The sequence below is a fragment of the Oncorhynchus mykiss genome, chromosome 24 (assembly GCF_057628025.1).
Source record: "Oncorhynchus mykiss isolate SJ-2025 chromosome 24, ASM5762802v1, whole genome shotgun sequence".
In the NCBI taxonomy this organism is placed as follows: Eukaryota; Metazoa; Chordata; class Actinopteri; order Salmoniformes; family Salmonidae; genus Oncorhynchus; species Oncorhynchus mykiss.
The window spans coordinates 43,566,754-43,594,363 of NC_143045.1; the positions used below are offsets into that span (position 1 = coordinate 43,566,754).

General features: G+C 46.1%; 1 protein-coding gene across 1 annotated transcript in view; it reads left to right on the top strand.

Annotated features, from left to right (window-relative positions):
• Positions 1–27,610, top strand: part of prdm10 (PR domain containing 10) — a 68,350-nt gene that overhangs the window by 34,286 nt on the left and 6,454 nt on the right. Inside the window, exons 14-22 of the mRNA XM_090219051.1 lie at positions 5,570–5,725; positions 7,502–7,681; positions 11,559–11,669; positions 11,961–12,161; positions 15,986–16,129; positions 16,695–16,862; positions 17,126–17,251; positions 20,421–20,583; positions 26,923–27,020. Of these exons, the coding sequence (XP_090075177.1) occupies positions 5,570–5,725; positions 7,502–7,681; positions 11,559–11,669; positions 11,961–12,161; positions 15,986–16,129; positions 16,695–16,862; positions 17,126–17,251; positions 20,421–20,583; positions 26,923–27,020 (1,347 nt within the window). The remainder of the gene's footprint in view (positions 1–5,569; positions 5,726–7,501; positions 7,682–11,558; positions 11,670–11,960; positions 12,162–15,985; positions 16,130–16,694; positions 16,863–17,125; positions 17,252–20,420; positions 20,584–26,922; positions 27,021–27,610) is intronic.

Here is a 27,610-nt window from a genome sequence, read left to right on the forward strand (position 1 = left end):
CCCCTGTTCAAAGTCATCTACTACCTTACCCCTGTTCAAAGGCACCTACTACCTTACCACTGTTCAAAGACAACTACTACCTTACCCCTGTTCAAAGTCATCTACTACCTTACCCCCGTTCAAAGTCATCTACTACCTTACCCCCGTTCAAAGTCATCTACTACCTTACCCCTGTTCAAAGGCACCTACTACCTTACCCCTGTTCAAAGGCAACTACTACCTTACCCCTGTTCAAAGTCATCTACTACCTTACCCCTGTTCAAAGGAAACTACTACCTTACCCCTGTTCAAAGGCATCTACTACCTTACCCCTGTTCAAAGGAAACTACTACCTTACCCCTGTTCAAAGGCATCTACTACCTTACCCCCGTTCAAAGGCATCTACTACCTTACCCCTGTTCAAAGGAAACTACTACCTTACCCCTGTTCAAAGGAAACTACTACCTTACCCCTGTTCAAAGTCATCTACTACCTTACCCCTGTTCAAAGGCATCTACTACCTTACCCCTGTTCAAAGTCATCTACTACCTTACCCCTGTTCAAAGACATCTACTACCTTACCCCTGTTCAAAGGAAACTACTACCTTACCCCTGTTCAAAGGAAACTACTACCTTACCCCTGTTCAAAGTCATCTACTACCTTACCCCCGTTCAAAGGAAACTACTACCTTACCCCTGTTCAAAGGAAACTACTACCTTACCCCTGTTCAAAGTCATCTACTACCTTACCCCTGTTCAAAGGAAACTACTACCTTACCCCTGTTCAAAGGAAGCTACTACCTTACCCCTGTTCAAAGTCATCTACTACCTTACCCCTGTTCAAAGTCATCTACTACCTTACCCCCGTTCAAAGGCATCTACTACCTTACCCCTGTTCAAAGGAAACTACTACCTTACCCCTGTTCAAAGGAAACTACTACCTTACCCCTGTTCAAAGTCATTTACTACCTTACCCCTGTTCAAAGGCATCTACTACCTTACCCCTGTTCAAAGTCATCTACTACCTTACCCCTGTTCAAAGACATCTACTACCTTACCCCTGTTCAAAGGAAACTACTACCTTACCCCTGTTCAAAGGAAACTACTACCTTACCCCTGTTCAAAGTCATCTACTACCTTACCCCTGTTCAAAGGCATCTACTACCTTACCCCTGTTCAAAGTCATCTACTACCTTACCCCTGTTCAAAGACATCTACTACCTTACCCCTGTTCAAAGGAAACTACTACCTTACCCCTGTTCAAAGGAAACTACTACCTTACCCCTGTTCAAAGTCATCTACTACCTTACCCCCGTTCAAAGGAAACTACTACCTAACCCTTGTTCAAAGGAAACTACTGCCTTACCCCTGTTCAAAGTCATCTACTACCTTACCCCAGTTCAAAGGAAACTACTACCTTACCCCTGTTCAAAGGAATCTACTACCTTACCCCTGTTCAAAGTCATCTACTACCTTACCCCTGTTCAAAGTCATCTACTACCTTACCCCCGTTCAAAGGCATCTACTACCTTACCCCTGTTCAAAGGAAACTACTACCTTACCCCTGTTCAAAGGAAACTACTACCTTACCCCTGTTCAAAGTCATCTACTACCTTACCCCTGTTCAAAGGCATCTACTACCTTACCCCTGTTCAAAGTCATCTACTACCTTACCCCTGTTCAAAGACATCTACTACCTTACCCCTGTTCAAAGGAAACTACTACCTTACCCCTGTTCAAAGGAAACTACTACCTTACCCCTGTTCAAAGTCATCTACTACCTTACCCCCGTTCAAAGGAAACTACTACCTTACCCCTGTTCAAAGGAAACTACTACCTTACCCCTGTTCAAAGTCATCTACTACCTTACCCCTGTTCAAAGGAAACTACTACCTTACCCCTGTTCAAAGGAAGCTACTACCTTACCCCTGTTCAAAGTCATCTACTACCTTACCCCTGTTCAAAGTCATCTACTACCTTACCCCTGTTCAAAGTCATCTACTACCTTACCCCTGTTCAAAGGAAACTACTACCTTACCCCTGTTCAAAGTCATCTACTACCTTACCCCTGTTCAAAGGAAACTACTACCTTACCCCTGTTCAAAGGAAACTACTACCTTACCCCTGTTCAAAGTCATCTACTACCTTACCCCTGTTCAAAGGAAACTACTACCTTACCCCTGTTCAAAGTCACTAACATCTGTTGTCTTGCCTGTTCAACTTCTGAATGGGACATACACAATCCTTGTTTTATGCCTTAAAAATCCTTCTTCAAGTCTCCTCCTCTTCATCTAATCCTTCATTAACCTGTCTCCTCCTCTTCATCTAATCCTTCATTAACCTGTCTCCTCCTCTTCATCTAATCATTCTTCAACCTGTCTCCTCCTCTTCATCTAATCCTTCATTAACCTGTCTCCTCCTCTTCATCTAATCCTTCTTCAACCTGTCTCCTCCTCTTCATCTAATCCTTCATTAACCTGTCTCCTCCTCTTCATCTAATCCTTATTTAACCTGTCTCCTCCTCTTCATCTAATCCTTATGTAACCTGTCTCCTCCTCTTCATCTAATCCTTATTTAACCTGTCTCCTCCTCTTCATCTAATCCTTATTTAACCTGTCTCCTCCTCTTCATCTAATCCTTCTTCAACCTGTCTCCTCTTCATCTAATCCTTCATTAACCTGTCTCCTCCTCTTCATCTAATCCTTCTTTAACCTGTCTCCTCCTCTTCATCTAATCCTTCTTTAACCTGTCTCCTCCTCTTCATCTAATCCTTCTTTAACCTGTCTCCTCCTCTTCATCTAATCCTTCTTTAACCTGTCTCCTCCTCTTCATCTAATCCTTCATTAACCTGTCTCCTCCTCTTCATCTAATCATTCTTCAACCTGTCTCCTCCTCTTCATCTAATCCTTCATTAACCTGTCTCCTCCTCTTCATCTAATCCTTCTTTAACCTGTCTCCTCCTCTTCATCTAATCCTTCATTAACCTGTCTCCTCCTCTTCATCTAATCATTCTTCAACCTGTCTCCTCCTCTTCATCTAATCCTTCATTAACCTGTCTCCTCCTCTTCATCTAATCATTCTTCAACCTGTCTCCTCTTCATCTAATCCTTCATTAACCTGTCATCCTCCTCTTCATCTAATCCTTCATTAACCTGTCTCCTCCTCTTCATCTAATCCTTCATTAACCTGTCATCCTCCTCTTCATCTAATCCTTCTTCAACCTGTCTCCTCCTCTTCATCTAATCAATCTTCAACCTGTCTCCTCCTCTTCATCTAATCCTTCTTCAACCTGTCTCCTCCTCTTCATCTAATCCTTCATTAACCTGTCATCCTCCTCTTCATCTAATCCTTCTTCAACCTGTCTCCTCCTCTTCATCTAATCAATCTTCAACCTGTCTCCTCCTCTTCATCTAATCCTTATTTAACCTGTCTCCTCCTCTTCATCTAATCCTTATTTAACCTGTCTCCTCTTCATCTAATCCTTCATTAACCTGTCTCCTCCTCTTCATCTAATCCTTCTTCAACCTGTCTCCTCCTCTTCATCTAATCCTTCTTTAACCTGTCTCCTCCTCTTCATCTAATCCTTATTTAACCTGTCTCCTCCTCTTCATCTAATCCTTCATTAACCTGTCTCCTCCTCTTCATCTAATCCTTCTTTAACCTGTCTCCTCCTCTTCATCTAATCCTTATTTAACCTGTCTCCTCCTCTTCATCTAATCCTTATTTAACCTGTCTCCTCCTCTTCATCTAATCCTTATTTAACCTGTCTCCTCCTCTTCATCTAATCCTTCTTCAACCTGTCTCCTCCTCTTCATCTAATCCTTCTTTAACCTGTCTCCTCCTCTTCATCTAATCCTTCTTCAACCTGTCTCCTCCTCTTCATCTAATCCTTATTTAACCTGTCTCCTCCTCTTCATCTAATCCTTATTTAACCTGTCTCCTCCTCTTCATCTAATCCTTATTTAACCTGTCTCCTCCTCTTCATCTAATCCTTCATTAACCTGTCTCCTCCTCTTCATCTAATCCTTCTTTAACCTGTCTCCTCCTCTTCATCTAATCCTTCATTAACCTGTCTCCTCCTCTTCATCTAATCATTCTTCAACCTGTCTCCTCCTCTTCATCTAATCCTTCATTAACCTGTCTCCTCCTCTTCATCTAATCATTCTTCAACCTGTCTCCTCTTCATCTAATCCTTCATTAACCTGTCATCCTCCTCTTCATCTAATCCTTCATTAACCTGTCTCCTCCTCTTCATCTAATCCTTCATTAACCTGTCATCCTCCTCTTCATCTAATCCTTCTTCAACCTGTCTCCTCCTCTTCATCTAATCAATCTTCAACCTGTCTCCTCCTCTTCATCTAATCCTTCTTCAACCTGTCTCCTCCTCTTCATCTAATCCTTCATTAACCTGTCATCCTCCTCTTCATCTAATCCTTCTTCAACCTGTCTCCTCCTCTTCATCTAATCAATCTTCAACCTGTCTCCTCCTCTTCATCTAATCCTTATTTAACCTGTCTCCTCCTCTTCATCTAATCCTTATGTAACCTGTCTCCTCCTCTTCATCTAATCCTTATTTAACCTGTCTCCTCCTCTTCATCTAATCCTTATTTAACCTGTCTCCTCTTCATCTAATCCTTCATTAACCTGTCTCCTCCTCTTCATCTAATCCTTCTTCAACCTGTCTCCTCCTCTTCATCTAATCCTTCTTTAACCTGTCTCCTCCTCTTCATCTAATCCTTATTTAACCTGTCTCCTCCTCTTCATCTAATCCTTCATTAACCTGTCTCCTCCTCTTCATCTAATCCTTCTTTAACCTGTCTCCTCCTCTTCATCTAATCCTTATTTAACCTGTCTCCTCCTCTTCATCTAATCCTTATTTAACCTGTCTCCTCCTCTTCATCTAATCCTTATTTAACCTGTCTCCTCCTCTTCATCTAATCCTTCTTCAACCTGTCTCCTCCTCTTCATCTAATCCTTCTTTAACCTGTCTCCTCCTCTTCATCTAATCCTTCTTCAACCTGTCTCCTCCTCTTCATCTAATCCTTCATTAACCTGTCTCCTCCTCTTCATCTAATCCTTATTTAACCTGTCTCTTCCTCTTCATCTAATCCTTATTTAACCTGTCTCCTCCTCTTCATCTAATCCTTATTTAACCTGTCTCCTCCTCTTCATCTAATCCTTCATTAACCTGTCTCCTCTTCATCTAATCCTTCATTAACCTGTCTCCTCTTCATCTAATCCTTCATTAACCTGTCTCCTCTTCATCTAATCCTTATTTAACCTGTCTCCTCCTCTTCATCTACACTGATTGAAATGGATTTAACAGGTGAGATCAATAAGAGATCATTCACCTGGATTCACCTGGGCAGTCTGTGTCAGTGTTTTGTACATTCAGTGTATAACTGTCATACAAACTCATCTCCTCTGATCCCCTTGTAGATGACAATGTGTTTTCAGTCATCTTACCTGTTAAAATTATAGCCACTCTGTGCCTATCAATGAATCAATCAGTAGACCGTAGGACATGGATCTACTGCTCTAGTGGTCTTCCTAACTCTCTCCTGGTCTCCTGGTCTGGTCTCTCCACCAGGTGAAGAAGCATGTTCGTAGCTTCCACTCTGAGAAGATCTTTCAGTGCTCAGACTGTGACAAGGCGTTCTGCAGACCTGACAAGCTACGGCTCCACATGCTGCGGCACAGCGACCGCAAGGACTTCCTCTGCTCCACCTGTGGAAAGCAGTTTAAGGTGAGATGTGTGTGTGTGTGTGTGTGTGTGACAGACAGACAGACAAAAGAAAAATGCCAATAACTGTAGAACCAAGAGCTTTCCTGACTTTCTGACCTTTCCAGGTAAAACTTCTGACCCTAAAGTATAGTACCTGACCTGACCAGTACAGTGACTCGTCTGAGTGTACGGTAACTCAGTTGAGCGTAAAGTGCTTGCTCTGCAGATGGTTGTGTGTGTTTCAGTCTTGTCAGTCTCTCACCCTCTCTTCTCTCTCTCTCCCCTCTCCTCTCTTCTCTCCCCTCTCCTCTCTCCCTCTCCTCTCTTCTCTCCTCATCTCCTCTCATCTGTCTCTCCCCTCTCCTCTCCCTCTCCTCGCTCCCTCTCCTCTCTCCCTCTCCTCTCTTCTCTCCCCTCTCCTCTCTCCCTCTCCTCTCTTCTCTCCTCATCTCCTCTCATCTGTCTCTCCCCTCTCCTCTCCCTCTCCTCGCTCCCTCTCCTCTCCCTCTCCTCTCCTCTCTCCCCATCTCCTCTCCTCTCTCCCCATCTCCTCTCCTCTCTCGCCCTCTCCTCTCTCGCCATCTCCTCTCCTCTCGCCATCTCCTCTCCTCTCGCCATCTCCTCTCATCTCTCTCTCTCTCCCCTCTCCTCTCCTCTCTCCCCATCTCCTCTCCCCTCTCCCCATCTCCTCTCCTCCCTCCCCATCTGCTCTCCTCTCTCCCCTTTCCTCTCCTCTCGCCATCTCCTCTCCTCTCCTCTCCCCATCTCCTCTCATCTCTCTCCCCATCTCCTCTCATCTCTCTCCCCTCTCCTCTCCTCTCTCCCTCTCCTCTCTCCCCATCTCCTCTCCTCTCTCCCCATCTCCTCTCCTCTCTCGCCATCTACTCTCCTCTTTCCCCATCTCCTCTCATCTCTCTCCCCTCTCCTCATCTCTCTCCCCTCTCCTCATCTCTCTCCCCATCTCCTCTCATCCGTCTCTCCCCTCTCCTCTCTCCCCCTCCTCTCTCCCTCTCCTCTCATCTCTCCACATCTCCTCTCCTCTCTCCACATCTCCTCTCCTCACTCCCCATCTGCTCTCCTCACTCCCCATCTGCTCTCCTCTCTCCCCATCTACTCTCCTCTCTCCCCATTTCCTCTCCTCTCTGCCCTCTCTCCCCATCTCCTCTCCCCATCTCCTCTCCTCTCCCCATCTCCTCTCCTCTCCCATCTCCTCTCATCCCTCTCTCCCCTCTCCTCTCTCTGTCTCTCTGTCTCCCTCTCATCCCTCTCTCCCTCTCCTCATCTCTCTCCCCATCTCCTCTCATCCGTCTCTCCCCTCTCCTCTCTCCCCATCTCCTCTCCCCATCTCCTCTCCTCTCCCCATCTCCTCTCCTCTCCCCATCTCCTCTCCTCTCCCCATCTCCTCTCCTCTCCCCATCTCCTCTCATCCCTCTCTCCCCTCTCCTCTCTCTGTCTCCCTCTCATCCCTCTCTCCCCCTCTCCCCTCATCCCTCTCTCCCTCATCTCTCCTCTCTCCCCCTCTCCCCTCATCCCTCTCTCCCTCACCTCTCCTCTCCCCATCTCCTCTCATCCCTCTCTCTCCTCTCTCTCTCTCACCCTCTCTCCCTCATCTCTCCTCTCCCCCTCTCCCCTCATCCCTCTCTCCCTCACCTCTCCTCTCCCCATCTCCTCTCATCCCTCTCTCCTCTCCTCTCTCCCCCTCTCCCCTCATCCCTCTCTCCCTCACCTCTCCTCTCCCCATCTCCTCTCATCCCTCTCTCTCCTCTCCTCTCTCCCCCACTCCTCCCTCCCCTTCAGCGTAAGGATAAACTGAGAGAGCACATGCAGCGAATGCACAACCCGGAGCGCGAGGCTAAGAAGGCAGACCGTATCCATCGCTCCAAGGCCCTGAAGCAGAAGGTTCCCACCACAGACTTGGAGAGCTTCATGTTTAAATGTCGCATGTGTATGATGGGTTTTAGACGCCGAGGTATGCTGGTGAGTAGTGACACTGGCTTCCTAGATTACACACACACCGTTCTTGGAGCTTGTGTGGTCTACCACTTCACAGCTGAGCCGTTGTTGCTCCTTTCCCTTATAACAGCACTTCCAGTTGACCCGGGGGTAGCTCTAGCAGGGCATAACGTTGACAGACTGACTTGTTGGGAAGGTGGCATCCTATGACTGTGCCGTGTTGAAAGTCACTGAGCTCTTCAGTAAAGCCATTTTCACTCACAATGTTTGTCTATGGAGATTGCATGGCTGTGAGCTCGATTTTATACACCTGTCAGCAACGCTTGTGGCTGAAGTTGCCACTCATACTTTTGCATATATAGTGGATGTCTTTGTGTGTGTGTGTGTTGTCTGTGTTTGTGTGTGTGTGTGTGTGTGTGTGTGTGTGTGTGTGTGTGTGTATGTATGTATGTATGTATGTATGTCTGTATGTGTATATATATATATATATATATATATATATATATATATATATATATATATATATATATATATATATATATAAGATAAGATAAGTCTATATACAGCATGTGCAAATGAGGTAAGATAAGAGAGGTAAGGCAATAAATAGGCCATGGTGGCAAAGTAATTACAATATAGAAATTAAACACTGGAATGGTAGATCTGCAGAAGATGAATGTGCAAGTAGAGATACTGGGGTGCAACGGAGCAAGATAAATAAATAAATACAGTATGGGTATGAGGTAGATTGGATGGGCTATGTACAGGTGCAGTGATATGTGAGCTGCTCTGACAGCTGGTGCTTAAAGTTAGTGAGGGAGATGTGAGTCTCCAGCTTCAGTGATTTTTGCAGTTCGTTCCAGTCAGTGGCAGCAGAGAACTGGAAGGAAAGGCGACCAAAGGAGCAATTGGCTTTGGGGGTGACCAGTGAGATATACCTGCTGGAGCACGTGCTACGGGTGGGTGCTGCTATGGTGACCAGTGAGCTGAGATAAGGCGGGACTTTACCTAGCAGGGTCTTGGAGATGACCTGGAACCAGTGGGTTTGGCGACGAGTATGAAGCGAGGGCCAGCCAACGAGAGCGTACAGGTTGCAGTGGTATGTGGTATATGGGGCTTTGGTGACAAAACAGATGGCACTGTGATAGACTACATCCAATTTGTTGAGTAGAGTGTTGGAGGCTATTTTATAAATGACATCGCCGAAGTCGGGGATTGGTAGGATGGTCAGTTTTACAAGGGTATGTTTGGCAGCATGAGTGAAGGATGCTTTGTTGTGAAATAGGAAGCCAATTCTAGATGTAATTTTGGATTGGTGATGTTTAATGTGAGTCTGGAAGGAGAGTTTACAGTCTAACCAGACATCCAGGTATTTATAGTTGTCCACGTATTCTAAGTCAGAACCGTCCAGAACAGTGATGCTGGACGGGCGGGCAGGTGCAGGCAGCGATCGGTTGAAGAGCATGCATTTAGTTTTACTTGTATTTAATAGCAGCTGGAGGCCACGGAAGGAGAGGTGTATGACATTGAAACTCGTTAACTTAGTTAACACAGTGTCCAAAGAAGGGCCAGATGAATACAGAATTGTATCGTCTGCGTAGAAGTGGATCAGAGAATCACCAGGAGCAAGAGCGACATTATTGATGCATACAGAGAAGAGAGTTGGCCCGTGAATTGAACCCTGTGGCACTCCCATAGAGACTGCCAGATGTCCGGACAACAGGCCCTCCGATTTGACACACTGAACTCTGTCTGAGAAGTAGTTGGTGAACCAGGCGAGGCAATCATTTGAGAAACCAAGGCTGTTGAGTCTGCCAATAAGAATGTGGTGATTGACAGAGTCGAAAGCCTTGGCCAGGTCAATAAATACGTCTGCACAGTATTGTCTCTTATCGATGGCGGTTGTGATATCGTTTAGGACCTTGAGCGTGGTTGAGGTGGACCCATAACCAGCTCTGAAACCAGATTGCATAGCAGAGAAGGTACGTGGGATTGGAAATGGTCAGTGATCTGTTTGTTGACTTGGCTTTCGAAGAACTTAGATAGGCAGGGCAGGATGGATATAGGTCTATAGCAGTTTGGATCAAGAGTGTCTCCCACTTTGAAGAGGGGGATGTCCGCGACTGCTTTCCAATCTTTGGGGATCTTAGACGATACGAAAGAGAAGTTGAACAGGCTAGTAATAGGGGTTGCAACAATTTCGGTAGATCATTTTAGAAAGAAAGGGTCCAGATTGTCTAGCCCGGCTGATTTGTAGGAATCCAGATTTTGCAGCTCTTTCAGAACATCAGCTATCTGGATTTGGGTGAAGGAGAAATGGGGGAGGCTTGTGCGAGTTGCTGTGGGGGGTGCAGGGCTGTTGACCGGGGTAGGGGTAGCCAGGTGGAAAGCATGGCCAGCCGTAGAAAAATGCTTATTGAAATTCTCAATTATCGTGGATTTATCGATGTTGACAGTGTATACTAGCCTCAGAGCAGTGGGCAGCTGGGAGGAGGTACTCTTTATTCTCCATGGACTTCACAGTGTCCCATACTTTTTTCAGTTGGTGCTACAGGATGCAAATTTCTGCTTGAAAAAGCTAGCCTTGTATTTTCTAATTGCCTGTGTATATTGGTTCCTAACTTCCCTAATAAAGTTCATCATTTTAAAAAGCTAATTGATCATTAGAAAACCCTTCTTTTTTTTATCACAGCTGAAAACTGTTGTTCTGATTAAAGAAGCAATAAAACTGGCCTTCTTTTTGCTCCGTTCATCTTTCCATTGATCCTGACTAGTTTCCCATCCCCTGAAAAACATCCCCACAGCATGATGCCGCCACCACCATTTTTTTTTTTTACCTAGTCAAGTCAGTTAAGAACCAATTCTTATTTTCAATGAACAGTGGGTTAACTGCCTTGTTCAGGGGAACAGTGGGTTAACTGCCTTGTTCAGGGGAACAGTGGGTTAACTGCCTTGTTCAGGGGAACAGTGGGTTAACTGCCTTGTTCAGGGGAACAGTGGGTTAACTGCCTTGTTCAGGGGAACAGTGGGTTAACTGCCTTGTTCAGGGGAACAGTGGGTTAACTGCCTTGTTCAGGGGCAGAATGACAGATTTTTACTTTGTCAGCTTGGGGATTCAATCTTGTGACTTTTCGGTTACTAGTCCAATGCTCTAACCATTAGGCTATCTGCCGCCCCATGCTTCACCGTGCTTCACCGTGCTTCACCATTATGCTTCACCGTAGGGATGGTTCCAGGTTTCCTCCAGATGTGACGCTTGGCATTCAGGCCAAAGAATTCAATCTTGGTTTCATCAGACCAGAGAATCTTGTTTCTCATGGTATGAGAGTCTTTAGATGCCTTTTGGCAAACCCCAAGCGGGCTGTCGTGCCTTTTACTGAGGAGTACCTTCTGTCTGGCCACTCTACCAAAAAGGCCTGATTGGTGGAGTGCTGCAGAGATGGTTGTCCTTCTAGAAGGTTCTCCCGTCTCCACAGAAGAACTCTGGAGCTCTGTCAGAGTGACCATTGGCATGCTAACCTCTCACCATTACAATAACAGGGGAGGTTAGCATGTCTTGGGGATATGATATAAAATGCTAACCTCCCCTGTTATTGTAATGGTGAGAGGTTAGCATGTCTTGGGGGTATGATATAAAATGCTAGCCTCCCCAGTTATTGTAATGGTGAGAGGTTAGCATGTCTTGGGGGTATGATATAACATGCTAACCTCCCCTGTTATTGTAATGGTGAGAGGTTAGCATGTCTTGGGGATATGATATAAAATGCTAACCTCCCCTGTTATTGTAATGGTATTTATGCGTCTTAACTTTTTCAGAAATGAAAAAAAAACTCTGCCAATAATTGAGCTGTATGTCGGTCTGTGTGTTTTATACCGACCCTGCTCCCTCTCTCTATCCTAGGTGAACCATCTATCTAAGCGGCACCCTGAGATGCGTATAGAGGAAGTTCCTGAGCTCACTCTTCCCATCATCAAACCCAACAGAGACTACTTCTGTCAGTACTGTGACAAGGTACAGATGTCTGTCTGAAACAGTTTTCTTTTTTTAGTTCATGAAAACAGGCTGCAATTTAATTATATTATTTTTAGTTCATGAAACAGCATTGTTGATTTTGCTCAGGTAAGGCTCTGCCCTTTTCAATGTTTTCTTGTGTTTAAGATGCATCTTCCCAGGTCAAAACACAAAACCACCTGAGAGAATAATGGACGTTTTAAAAGTTGAAGTAGAAAGAACCACCCTGTCTCTCTGTCTTGTCTATCTTCACAACATGCTAACATACACTGTAAATAACCCCTCCCCCAGGTGTATAAGTCGGCCAGTAAGCGCAAGGCCCACATCCTGAAGAACCACCCGGGGGCGGAACTACCCCCCAGCATCAGGAAGCTCCGCCCTGCCGTACCCGGGGAGCCCGACCCCATGCTGAGCACACACACCCAACTGACGGGAACGATCGCCACCGCTCCCGTCTGCTGCCCGCACTGTGCCAAGCAGTACAGTAGCAAGGTACCATCTGTTATAACATAATAGTGTTGGGCAGGAACAAAAGCCTGCTCATTTTGGATCTTCTCAGTTGGAGACCAATCAGTGTGAATATTTTACTAGGGTCTGGGTGTCTTTGTCCTGTAGAGATATAATGTCCATCTACTGTCTTGTCCTGTAGAGATATAATGTCCATCTACTGTCTTGTCCTGTAGAGATATAATGTCCACCTACTGTCTTGTCCTGTAGATATATAATGTCCATCTACTGTCTTGTCCTGTAGAGATATAATGTCCATCTACTGTCTTGTCCTGTAGAGATATAATGTCCACCTACTGTCTTGTCCTGTAGATATATAATGTCCATCTACTGTCTTGTCCTGTAGAGATATAATGTCCATCTACTGGACAGACGAGGGATGTCTTGTCCTGTAGATATATAATGTCCACCTACTGTCTTGTCCTGTAGAGATATAATGTCCATCTACTGTCTTGTCCTGTAGAGATATAATGTCCATCTACTGGACAGACGAGGGATGTCTTGTCCTGTAGATATATAATGTCCACCTACTGTCTTGTCCTGTAGATATATAATGTCCATCTACTGTCTTGTCCTGTAGAGATATAATGTCCACCTACTGTCTTGTCCTGTAGAGATATAATGTCCACCTACTGTCTTGTCCTGTAGAGATATAATGTCCACCTACTGTCTTGTCCTGTAGAGATATAATGTCCACCTACTGTCTTGTCCTGTAGAGATATAATGTCCATCTACTGTCTTGTCCTGTAGAGATATAATGTCCATCTACTGGACTGACGAGGGATGTCTTGTCCTGTAGAGATATAATGTCCACCTACTGGACTGACGAGGGATGTCTTGTCCTGTAGAGATATAATGTCCATCTACTGGACTGACGAGGGATGTCTTGTCCTGTAGAGATATAATGTCCATCTACTGGACTGACGAGGGATGTCTTGTCCTGTAGAGATATAATGTCCATCTACTGTCTTGTCCTGTAGAGATATAATGTCCACCTACTGTCTTGTCCTGTAGAGATATAATGTCCACCTACTGTCTTGTCCTGTAGATATATAATGTCCATCTACTGTCTTGTCCTGTAGAGATATAATGTCCATCTACTGGACTGACGAGGGATGTCTTGTCCTGTAGATATATAATGTCCACCTACTGTCTTGTCCTGTAGAGATATAATGTCCACCTACTGTCTTGTCCTGTAGAGATATAATGTCCATCTACTGGACAGACGAGGGATGTCTTGTCCTGTAGAGATATAATGTCCACCTACTGTCTTGTCCTGTAGAGATATAATGTCCATCTACTGTCTTGTCCTGTAGAGATATAATGTCCATCTACTGGACTGACGAGGGATGTCTTGTCCTGTAGAGATATAATGTCCACCTACTGTCTTGTCCTGTAGAGATATAATGTCCACCTACTGTCTTGTCCTGTAGAGATATAATGTCCATCTACTGGACAGACGAGGGATGTCTTGTCCTGTAGAGATATAATGTCCATCTACTGTCTTGTCCTGTAGAGATATAATGTCCATCTACTGTCTTGTCCTGTAGAGATATAATGTCCACCTACTGTCTTGTCCTGTAGAGATATAATGTCCATCTACTGTCTTGTCCTGTAGAGATATAATGTCCACCTACTGTCTTGTCCTGTAGAGATATAATGTCCATCTACTGTCTTGTCCTGTAGAGATATAATGTCCACCTACTGTCTTGTCCTGTAGAGATATAATGTCCACCTACTGTCTTGTCCTGTAGATATATAATGTCCATCTACTGGACTGACGAGGGATGTCTTGTCCTGTAGAGATATAATGTCCACCTACTGGACTGACGAGGGATGTCTTGTCCTGTAGAGATATAATGTCCACCTACTGTCTTGTCCTGTAGATATATAATGTCCATCTACTGTCTTGTCCTGTAGAGATATAATGTCCATCTACTGGACTGACGAGGGATGTCTTGTCCTGTAGATATATAATGTCCACCTACTGTCTTGTCCTGTAGAGATATAATGTCCACCTACTGTCTTGTCCTGTAGAGATATAATGTCCATCTACTGGACAGACGAGGGATGTCTTGTCCTGTAGAGATATAATGTCCACCTACTGTCTTGTCCTGTAGAGATATAATGTCCATCTACTGGACTGACGAGGGATGTCTTGTCCTGTAGAGATATAATGTCCATCTACTGTCTTGTCCTGTAGAGATATAATGTCCATCTACTGTCTTGTCCTGTAGATATATAATGTCCACCTACTGTCTTGTCCTGTAGATATATAATGTCCATCTACTGGACTGACGAGGGATGTCTTGTCCTGTAGAGATATAATGTCCACCTACTGGACTGACGAGGGATGTCTTGTCCTGTAGAGATATAATGTCCACCTACTGTCTTGTCCTGTAGAGATATAATGTCCATCTACTGTCTTGTCCTGTAGAGATATAATGTCCACCTACTGTCTTGTCCTGTAGAGATATAATGTCCATCTACTGGACTGACGAGGGATGTCTTGTCCTGTAGATATATAATGTCCACCTACTGTCTTGTCCTGTAGAGATATAATGTCCATCTACTGGACAGACGAGGGATGTCTTGTCCTGTAGAGATATAATGTCCATCTACTGTCTTGTCCTGTAGAGATATAATGTCCATCTACTGTCTTGTCCTGTAGAGATATAATGTCCACCTACTGTCTTGTCCTGTAGAGATATAATGTCCATCTACTGGACAGACGAGGGATGTCTTGTCCTGTAGAGATATAATGTCCACCTACTGTCTTGTCCTGTAGAGATATAATGTCCATCTACTGTCTTGTCCTGTAGAGATATAATGTCCACCTACTGTCTTGTCCTGTAGAGATATAATGTCCATCTACTGGACTGACGAGGGATGTCTTGTCCTGTAGATATATAATGTCCACCTACTGTCTTGTCCTGTAGAGATATAATGTCCATCTACTGGACAGACGAGGGATGTCTTGTCCTGTAGAGATATAATGTCCATCTACTGTCTTGTCCTGTAGAGATATAATGTCCATCTACTGTCTTGTCCTGTAGAGATATAATGTCCATCTACTGTCTTGTCCTGTAGAGATATAATGTCCATCTACTGTCTTGTCCTGTAGAGATATAATGTCCATCTACTGGACTGACGAGGGATGTCTTGTCCTGTAGAGATATAATGTCCACCTACTGTCTTGTCCTGTAGATATATAATGTCCACCTACTGTCTTGTCCTGTAGAGATATGATGTCCATCTACTGTCTTGTCCTGTAGAGATATAATGTCCATCTACTGGACTGACGAGGGATGTCTTGTCCTGTAGATATATAATGTCCACCTACTGTCTTGTCCTGTAGAGATATAATGTCCACCTACTGTCTTGTCCTGTAGATATATAATGTCCACCTACTGTCTTGTCCTGTAGAGATATAATGTCCATCTACTGTCTTGTCCTGTAGATATATAATGTCCATCTACTGGACAGACGAGGGATGTCTTGTCCTGTATAGATATATAATGTCCACCTACTGTCTTGTCCTGTAGATATATAATGTCCACCTACTGTCTTGTCCTGTAGATATATAATGTCCATCTACTGGACTGTCGAGGGATGTCTTGTCCTGTAGAGATATAATGTCCACCTACTGTCTTGTCCTGTAGAGATATAATGTCCATCTACTGGACTGACGAGGGATGTCTTTGTGTTGGGTTTGATCGAAGCCAGCACTCTTGCTGAATTCTAGGCTATGTAGAAAGTTTTCTCATGGACCTGACCCTTGCTATGTGCCCCCCCCCCCCCTCCCCCAGACTAAGATGGTGCAGCACATCCGTAAGAAGCACCCTGAGTACGCCCAGCTAGCCAACACCATCCAGGCTCCCCTCACAACCGCCGTCATCTGCTCTGCCCCTGCTGTCATCACCACCGACGGCAACACTTCTGAGGCTGTCGTGGTGAGACACACACACACACACACACACACACAATTATACACACACACACACACACACACACACACACACAAGTATACACGCACACACACACAATTATACACACACACACACAATTACACACACACACACACACACACAATTACACACACACACAATTATTCGCACGCACGCACACACACGCACGCACACACACACACAATTATACACACACACACACACAATTATACACACAATTATACACACACACGTACACCCACACACACACAATTATACACACACACACACAATTATACACACACACACACACACAATTATACACACAATTATACACACACACACACACAATTATACACACACACACACACAATTATACACAATTATACACACACGTACACCCACACACACACACACACACACGCACACACACACACACACACATACACACACACACACACACACACACACACACACACACACACATACACACAAATACAGAGAGGATGATGGTGAAGTGATTTGAGATCTCCAATCAACCAATCAGTCACTAATTCTCTTCTTTCCCCAGACGACAGACCTGTTGACCCAGGCGATGACAGAGCTGTCCCAGACCCTGACCACAGACTACCGTACTGCCGCAGGGGATTACCAGAGGATCCAGTATATACCAGTCAGCCAATCAGGAGGAGGGATCAACCAGCCTCAACACATACAGTTACAGGTGGTCCAAGTTCAGGTAAGACCCTAACCCCTAGACCCTAACCCCTAGACACCTAGACCCTAACCCCTGGACCCTTACCCCTGGACCCCTAACCCCTGGACCCTAGACCCTAACCCCTAGACTCTAATCCCTAGACCCTGACCTCTAGATTCTAATCCCTGGACCCTAACCCCTAGACCCAAACCCCTGGACCCTAACCCCTGGACCCTAACCCCTTCAACCTATAAAAACATGATGTACCTGATCTGTGTGTCTCTGGCTTCTTCTTCCTCCCTCAGGCGGGCTCTCCCCACTCCCAGCATTCCACCGTGGATGTTTCCCAGCTCCATGATCCCCATGGTTACAGCCAACACTCCATACAGGTGCAACACATACAGGTGTCAGAGGCAGGACAGAACACGCAGGTAAACACTATAGTCTCTTCACAGGATAGAATAATACCTCCTTACTAGGGGTTATAACTCCTTACTAGGGATACTACAGAACACGCAGGTAAACACTATAGTCTCTTCACAGGGCCGCCTTAGCCACTGTCATTTGTCAAGATAGAATAATACTTCCTTACTAGGGGTTATAACTCCTTACTAGGGATACTACAGAACACGCAGGTAAACACTATAGTCTCTTCACAGGGCCGCTTTAGCCGCTGTCATTTGTCAAGATAGAATAATACCTCCTTACTGGGGGATCTATAGGGGCTCTAACACCTTACTAGGGGATCTAACACCTTACTAGGGGATCTAACACCTTACTAGGGGTTCTATAGGGGTTCTAACGCCTTACTAGGGGTTCTATAGGGGCTCTAACACCTTACTAGGGGTTCTATAGGGGTTCTAACGCCTTACTAGGGGTTCTATAGGGGCTCTAACACCTTACTAGGGGTTCTATAGGGGTTCTAACGCCTTACTAGGGGTTCTATAGGGGCTCTAACACCTTACTAGGGGTTCTATAGGGGTTCTAACGCCTTACTAGGGGTTCTATAGGGGCTCTAACACCTTACTAGGGGTTCTATAGGGGCTCTAACACCTTACTAGGGGTTCTATACGGGTTCTAACACCTTACTAGGGGTTCTATAGGGGCTCTAACACCTTACTAGGGGTTCTATAGGGGTTCTAACGCCTTACTAGGGGTTCTATAGGGGTTCTAACGCCTAACTAGGGGTTCTATAGGGGTTCTAACGCCTAACTAGGGGTTCTATAGGGGCTCTAACACCTTACTGGGGGTTCTATAGGGGCTCTAACACCTTACTAGGGGTTCTATAGGGGTTCTAACGCCTAACTAGGGGTTCTATAGGGGTTCTAACTCCTTACTAGGGGTTCTATAGGGGCTCTAACACCTTACTAGGGGTTCTATAGGGGTTCTAACGCCTAACTAGGGGTTCTATAGGGGTTCTAACTCCTTACTAGGGGTTCTATAGGGGTTCTAACACCTTACTAGGGGTTCTATAGGGGCTCTAACACCTTACTAGGGGTTCTATAGGGGCTCTAACACCTTACTAGGGGTTCTATAGGGGTTCTAACGCCTAACTAGGGGTTCTATAGGGGTTCTAACTCCTTACTAGGGGTTCTATAGGGGTTCTAACACCTTACTAGGGGTTCTATAGGGGTTCTAACGCCTTACTAGGGGTTCTATAGGGGTTCTAACACCTTACTAGGGGTTCTATAGGGGTTCTAACACCTTACTAGGGGTTCTATAGGGGTTCTAACACCTTACTAGGGGTTCTATAGGGGTTCTAACACCTTACTAGGGGTTCTATAGGGGTTCTAACACCTTACTAGGGGTTCTATAGGGGTTCTAACACCTTACTAGGGGTTCTATAGGGGTTCTAACGCCTAACTAGGGGTTCTATAGGGGTTCTAACTCCTTACTAGGGGTTCTATAGGGGTTCTAACACCTTACTAGGGGTTCTATAGGGGTTCTAACACCTTACTAGGGGTTCTATAGGGGTTCTAACACCTTACTAGGGGTTCTATAGGGGCTCTAACACCTTACTAGGGGTTCTATAGGGGTTCTAACACCTTACTAGGGGTTCTATAGGGGTTCTAACGCCTTACTAGGGATTCTATAGGGGTTCTAACTCCTTACTGGGGGCTCTAACACCTTACTAGGGGTTCTATAGGGGCTCTAACACCTTACTAGGGGTTCTATAGGGGTTCTAACGCCTTACTAGGGATTCTATAGGGGTTCTAACTCCTTACTGGGGGATCTAACACCTTACTAGGGGTTCTATAGGGGTTCTAACGCCTTACTAGGGATTCTATAGGGGTTCTAACTCCTTACTGGGGGCTCTAACACCTTACTAGGGGTTCTATAGGGGTTCTAACGCCTTACTAGGGATTCTATAGAGGTTCTAACTCCTTACTGGGGGCTCTAACACCTTACTAGGGGTTCTATAGGGGTTCTAACACCTTACTAGGGGTTCTATAGGGGTTCTAACACCTTACTAGGGGTTCTATAGGGGATCTAACACCTTACTAGGGGTTCTATAGGGGTTCTAACTCCTTACTAGGGGTTCTAACTCCTTACTAGGGGTTCTATAGGGGTTCTAACACCTTACTAGGGGTTCTATAGGGGTTCTAACACCTTACTAGGGGTTCTATAGGGGTTCTAACACCTTACTAGGGGTTCTATAGGGGTTCTAACGCCTTACTAGGGATTCTATAGGGGTTCTAACTCCTTACTGGGGGCTCTAACACCTTACTAGGGGTTCTATAGGGGTTCTAACACCTTACCAGGGGTTCTATAGGGGTTCTAACACCTTACTAGGGGTTCTATAGGGGTTCTAACACCTTACTAGGGGTTCTATAGGGGATCTAACACCTTACTAGGGGTTCTATAGGGGTTCTAACTCCTTACTAGGGGTTCTAACTCCTTACTAGGGGTTCTATAGGGGTTCTAACACCTTACTAGGGGTTATATAGGGGTTCTAACACCTTACTAGGGGTTCTATAGGGGTTCTAACACCTTACTAGGGGTTCTATAGGGGATCTAACACCTTACTAGGGGTTCTATAGGGGTTCTAACACCTTACTAGGGGTTCTATAGGGGATCTAACGCCTTACTAGGGGTTCTATAGGGGTTCTAACACCTTACTAGGGGTTCTATAGGGGTTCTAACGCCTTACTAGGGGTTCTATAGGGGTTCTAACGCCTAACTAGGGGTTCTATAGGGGTTCTAACGCCTTACTAGGGGTTCTATAGGGGTTCTAACTCCTTACTAGGGGTTCTAACTCCTTACTAGGGATACTAACTCCTTACTAGGGATACTAACTCCTTACTAGGGATACTAACTCCTTATTAGGGGTTCTAACTCCTTACTAGGGGTTCTAACTCCTTACTAGGGGTTCTAACTCCTTACTAGGGATACTAACTCCTTACTAGGGGTACTAACTCCTTACTAGGGGTCCTAACTCCTTACAGTACCCTGAACCTGTGCTATGTTTTAAAGCAAATACTGAATTTACATTTGACATTTTGGTCATTCAGCAGATGCTCTTATCCAGAGCACATAGTACCTTCAACATGGTCTGTATCAATCCAACAATCAACCAATCGTCCTCTGTTGTTCCTGCAGGGTCAGCCTTTAAGCCCTTCCTCCCAGGTGACCCAGGAGTTAAGCCCCGCCCAGCTGACCCCTGTGACCCTGGCCCAGAGTCACGCCCTCCAGACGTCATCCAATCAGCAAGGCTCTGTGCAGCACGCCTACATCCCCGGCAACTGGAACTACCGAGGATACCGTGAGTACCACTGCCTGGATTGGGCTGGGCTCTGCATGCACTAGATTTTTAAAACATACGATCTACAGTGTATTCGGAAAGTATTCAGACCCCTTGACTTTTTCCACATTTTGATACGTTACAACCATATTCTAAAATGTATTAAAACTTTTTTTTTCCCCCTCATCAATCTATACACAATACCCCATAATGACATCACAATACCCCATAATGACATCACAATACCCCATAATGACATCACAATACCCCATAATGACATCACAATACCCCATAATGACATCACAATACCCCATAATGACATCACAATACCCCATAATGACATCACAATACCTCATAATGACATCACAATACCCCATAATGACATCACAATACCCCATAATGACATCACAATACCCCATAATGACATCACAATACCCCATAATGACATCACAATACCCCATAATGACATCACAATACCCCATAATGACATCACAATACCCCATAATGACATCACAATACCCCATAATGACATCACAATACCCCATAATGACATCACAATACCCCATAATGACAAAGCAAAAACAGGTTAAGGGCTTTTTGCAAATGTATATAGAAAACCCCCAGAAATATCACATTTACAGAAGTATTCAGACCCTTTACTCAGTACATGTTTGATGTTTGATCTGGGTTCAAGTCCGGGCCCTGGCTGGGTCACTCAAGGACATTCAGAGACTTGTCCCGAAGCCACTCCCGCGTTGTCTTGGCTGTGTGCTTAGGGTCGTTGTCCTGTTGGAAGGTGATACATATCAGGCAGTGATGTAACCAGTCAGGATGCTCTCGATGGTGCAGCTGTAGAACCTTTTGAGGATCTATGGACCCATGCCAAGTCTTCTGAGGGGGAATAGGTTTTGTTGTGCCCTCTTCACGACTGTCTTGGTGTGCTTGGACCATGATAGTTTGTTGTTGATGTGGACACCGAGGAACTTAAAGCTCTCAACCTGCTCAGCTACATCCCCGTCGATGAGAATGGGGGCGTGGTCGGCCCTGCTTTTCCTGTAGTCCACAATCATCTCCTATGTCTTGATCACTTTGAGAGAGAGGTTGTTGTCCTGGCACCACACGACCAAGTCCCTGATCTCCTCCCTGTAGGCTGTCTCATCGTTGTTGGTGATCAGGCCTACCACTGTTGTTGTCCTGGCACCACACGACCAGGTCCCTGATCTCCTCCCTGTAGGCTGTCTCATCGTTGTTGGTGATCAGGCCTACCACTGTTGTTGTCCTGGCACCACACGACCAGGTCCCTGATCTCCTCCCTGTAGGCTGTCTCATCGTTGTTGGTGATCAGGCCTACCACTGTTGTTGTCCTGGCACCACACGACCAGGTCCCTGACCTCCTCCCTGTAGGCTGTCTCATCGTTGTTGGGGATCAGGCCTACCACTGTTGTTGTCCTGGCACCACACGACCAGGTCTCTGACCTCCTCCCTGTAGGCTGTCTCATCGTTGTTGGTGATCAGGCCTACCACTGTTGTTGTCCTGGCACCACACGACCAGGTCCCTGACCTCCTCCCTGTAGGCTGTCTCATCGTTGTTGGTGATCAGGCCTACCACTGTTGTTGTCCTGGCACCACACGACCAGGTCTCTGACCTCCTCCCTGTAGGCTGTCTCATTGTTGTTGGTGATCAGGCCTACCACTGTTGTTGTCCTGGCACCACACGACCAGGTCTCTGACCTCCTCCCTGTAGGCTGTCTCATCGTTGTTGGTGATCAGACCTACCACTGTTGTTGTCCTGGCACCACACGACCAGGTCCCTGACCTCCTCCCTGTAGGCTGTCTCATCGTTGTTGGTGATCAGGCCTACCACTGTTGTTGTCCTGGCACCACACGACCAGGTCCCTGACCTCCTCCCTGTAGGCTGTCTCATCGTTGTTGGTGATCAGGCCTACCACCGTTGTTGTCCTGGCACCACACGACCAGGTCCCTGATCTCCTCCCTGTAGGCTGTCTCATCGTTGTTGGTGATCAGGCCTACCACTGTTGTTGTCCTGGCACCACACGACCAGGTCCCTGACCTCCTCCCTGTAGGCTGTCTCATCGTTGTTGGTGATCAGGCCTACCACTGTTGTTGTCCTGGCACCACACGGCCAGGTCCCTGACCTCCTCCCTGTAGGCTGTCTCATCGTTGTTGGTGATCAGGCCTACCACTGTTGTTGTCCTGGCACCACACGACCAGGTCCCTGACCTCCTCCCTGTAGGCTGTCTCATCGTTGTTGGTGATCAGGCCTACCACTGTTGTTGTCCTGGCACCACACGGCCAGGTCCCTGACCTCCTCCCTGTAGGCTGTCTCATCGTTGTTGGTGATCAGGCCTACCACTGTTGTTGTCCTGGCACCACACGACCAGGTCCCTGACCTCCTCCCTGTAGGCTGTCTCATCGTTGTTGGTGATCAGGCCTACCACTGTTGTTGTCCTGGCACCACACGACCAGGTCCCTGACCTCCTCCCTGTAGGCTGTCTCATCGTTGTTGGTGATCAGGCCTACCACTGTTGTTGTCCTGGCACCACACGGCCAGGTCCCTGACCTCCTCCCTGTTGGCTGTCTCATCGTTGTTGGTGATCAGGCCTACCACTGTTGTTGTCCTGGCACCACACGGCCAGGTCCCTGACCTCCTCCCTGTAGGCTGTCTCATCGTTGTTGGTGATCAGGCCTACCACTGTTGTTGTCCTGGCACCACACGACCAGGTCTCTGATCTCCTCCCTGTAGGCTGTCTCATCGTTGTTGGTGATCAGGCCTACCACCGTTGTGTCATCGGCAACCTTGATGATGGTGTTGGAGTCGTGCCTGGCCATGCTGTCATGAGTGAACAGGGAGTACAGGAGGGGACTGAGCGAGCACCCCAGAGGGGCCCCTGTGTTGAGGGTCAACGGTGAGGATCATCAGTTCCCTACCCTTACCACATGGGGGCGGCCCGTCAGGAAGTCCAGGATCCAGTTGCAGAGGGGGGTGTTTAGTCCCAGGGTCCTTAGCTTAGTGATGAGCTTGGAGGGCACTATGGTGTTGAACGCTGAGCTGTAGTCATTGAACAGCATTCTCACATAGGTGTTCCTTTTGTCCAGGTGTGAAAGGCCAGTGTGGAGTGCAATAGAGATTGCTTCATCTGTGGATCTGTTGGGGCAGTATGCCAATTGGAGTGGGTCTAGGGTTTCTGGGATGATGGTATTGATGTGAGCCATGACCAGCCTTTCAAAGCACTTCGTGGCTATGGATGTGAGTGCTACGGGTCTGTAGTCGTTTAGGCAGGTTACCTTAATGGTCTTGGGCACAGGGACTATGGTGGTCTGCTTAAAACATGTTGGTATTACAGACTCTGCCAGGGAGAGGTTGAAAATGTCAGTGAAGACACTTGCCAGTTGGTCAGCGCATGCTCTGAGTACACGTCCTGGTAATTTGTCTGGCCCTGCGGCCAAGGATGATCAATGGAAACAGAATGCATCTGAGCTCAATTTTGAGTCCCATAGCAAAGGGTCTGAATACTTATGAAAATATAGTATCTGTTTATTTGTTATACATTTGAAAAAAATGTAAATAAACCTGTTTTTGCTTTGTCATTATGGGGTATTGTGATGTCATTATGGGGTATTGTGATGTCATTATGGGGTATTGTGATGTCATTATGGGCTATTGTGATGTCATTATGGGCTATTGTGATGTCATTATGGGGTATTGTGATGTCATTATGGGCTATTGTGATGTCATTATGGGGTTTTGTAATGTCATTATGGGGTATTGTGATGTCATTATGGGGTGTTGTGATGTCATTATGGGGTATTGTGATGTCATTATGGGGTATTGTGATGTCATTATCAATCAAATTTATTTTATATAGCCCTTCGTACATCAGCTGATATCTCAAAGTGCTGTACAGAAACCCAGCCTAAAACCCCAAACAGCAAGCAATGCAGGTGAAGAAGCACGGTGGCTAGGAAAAACTCCCTAGAAAGGCCAAAACCTAGGAAGAAACCTAGAGAGGAACCAGGCTATGTGGGTTGGCCAGTCCTCTTCTGGCTGTGCCGGGTGGAGATTATAACAAAACATGGTCAAGATGTTCAAATGTTCATAAATGACCAGCATGGTCGAATAATAATAAGGCAGAATAGTTGAAACTGGAGCAGCAGCACAGTCAGGTGGACTGGGGACAGCAAGGAGTCATCATGTCAGGTATTCCTGGGGCATGGTCCTAGGGCTCAGGTCCTCCGAGAGAGAGAAAGAAAGAGAGAATTAGAGAGAGCATATGTGGGATGGCCAGTCCTCTTCTGGCTGTGCCGGGTGGAGATTATAACAGAACATGGCCAAGATGTTCAAATGTTCATAAATGATCAGCATGGTCGAATAATAATAAGGCAGAACAGTTGAAACTGGAGCAGCAGCACAGCCAGGTGGACTGGGGACAGCAAGGAGTCATCATGTCAGGTATTCCTGGGGCATGGTCCTAGGGCTCAGGTCCTCCGAGAGAGAGAAAGAAAGAGAGAATTAGAGAGAGCATATGTGGGATGGCCAGTCCTCTTCTGGCTGTGCCGGGTGGAGATTATAACAGAACATGGCCAAGATGTTCAAATGTTCATAAATGATCAGCATGGTCGAATAATAATAAGGCAGAACAGTTGAAACTGGAGCAGCAGCACAGTCAGGTGGACTGGGGACAGCAAGGAGTCATCATGTCAGGTAGTCCTGGGGCATGGTCCTAGGGCTCAGGTCCTCCGAGAGAGAGAAAGAGAGAAGGAGAGAATTAGAGAACGCACACTTAGATTCACACAGGACACCGAATAGGACAGGAGAAGTACTCCAGATATAACAAACTGACCCTAGCCCCCCGACACATAAACCACTGCAGCATAAATACTGGAGGCTGAGACAGGAGGGGTCAGGAGACACTGTGGCCCACTCCGAGGACACCCCCGGACAGGGCCAAACAGGAAGGATATAACCCCACCCACTTTGCCAAAGCACAGCCCCCACACCACTAGAGGGATATCTTCAACCACCAACTTACCATCCTGAGACAAGGCTGAGTATAGCCCACAAAGACCTCCGCCACGGCACAACTTAAGGGGGGGGGGGGGGGGCGCCAACCCAGACAGGATGACCACATCAGTGACTCAACCCACTCAGGTGACGCACCTCCTCCAGGGACGGCATTATGGGGTATTGTGATGTCATTATGGGGTATTGTGATGTCATTATGGGGTATTGTGATGTCATTATGGGGTATTGTGTGTAGATTGTTGAGGATTTGTATTTATTTAATCAATTTCAGAATAAGGCTGTAACGTTACAAAATGTGGAAAAAGTCAAGGGGTCTGAATACTTTCCGAATGCACTGTAGGTACCTGATATGTAAAGTACCAGGCGTTTTAAGGTCTGGCATGCATCAGCAACACCTGGGCAGAGGAACACATCCTTCAGCTGTTTTTTCAATATAGTGTTCCTCCCACTCAGGGATTTAAAAGCGTTGGATTGGTTCAGGGTTAGAGGACGTTTACACAAGTTGAGCTGTAGGGAATATCCCAGCCTATTAAATCCAAGTTGAGCTCTAGGGAATATCCCAGCCTATTAAATCCAAGTTGAGCTCTAGGGAATATCCCAGCCTATTAAATCCAAGTTGAGCTCTAGGGAATATCCCAGCCTATTAAATCCAAGTTGAGCTCTAGAGAATATCCCAGCCTATTAAATCCAAGTTGAGCGATAGGGAATGTCCCTTCTTATTAAATGAGACGGAGTGAATGAGGGCACACATCGGGAGAGAAATGCTTAGAGATTCAGGCCATAGCTTAACAGTATGTTGAACCGACAGAGACATTATACTGACTGACTCACTCCTGTGTCTCTCTCTTCTGTCTCTCTCTCTCCTGTCTCACTCCTTCTCTCTCTCGCACTCTCTCCTGTCTCTCTCACTCCTCTCTCTCCTGTCTCCTGTCTCTCTCTCTCCTGTCTCTCTCTCTCTCACTCTTCTCTCTCCTCTCTCTCCTCCCTCTCCTGTCTCACTCCTCCTTTCTCTCTCTCTCTCTCTCTCTCTCTCTCTCTGTCTCTCTCTCTCTCTCTCTCTCTCTCTCTCACTCTCTCTCTCTCTCTCTCTCTCTCTCTCTCTCTCTCTCTCTCTCTATCTCTATCTCTATCTCTATCTCTCTCTCTCAATTCAATTCAATTCAAGGGCTTTATTGGCATGGGAAACGTGTTAACATTGCCAAAGCAAGTGAGGTAGACAACATACAAAGTGAATATATAAAGTGAAAAACAACAAAAATTAACAGTAAACATCTCTCTCTCGCTCTCTCTCTCTCTCTCTCTCTCTCTCTCTCTAGCCTCTGAGATCCAGATGATGACGTTGCCGCATACCCAGTACGTGATCGCTGAGGCCAGCACTCCTGTCACAGGGGTCAACAGTGCTGGGGTCAAGACGGTGAGTTATGAGAGAGGGTCTAGCTACTTCTCTTGGTTATCAATAAACGGTGTGGTTCTCAGTGGGTTTACCTAGCTGTAGCTCACCTGGCCCAGTAGGGAGGTGTCTGCATGTTTAGGACCTTTCCAATTGTCCTAAAGAGGAACTCTGCTTAGTTGGCGCCAGACAAGCTAATTCAAATGCACCTTATGGTTACTCTAAGCTATAGTGAGCTCCAAGAAGTATTGGGAGAGGGATACCAATTTTTTGTTGAAATGATACGATGATGACGAGGTTAAAGTGCGGACGGTCAGCTTTAATTTCAGGGGTATTTTCATCCATATCGGGTGAACCGTTTAGAATGGTGTTTCCCCAGGTGTTCTGTTTAGAATGGTGTTTCCCCAGGTGTTCTGTTTAGAATGGTGTTTTCCCAGGTGTTCTGTTTAGAATGGTGTTTTCCCCCAGGTGTTCTGTTTAGAATGGTGTTTCCCCAGGTGATCTGTTTAGAATGGTGTTTTCCCCCAGGTGTTCTGTTTAGAATGGTGTTTCCCCAGGTGATCTGTTTAGAATGGTGTTTTCCCCCAGGTGTTCTGTTTAGAATGGTTTTTCCC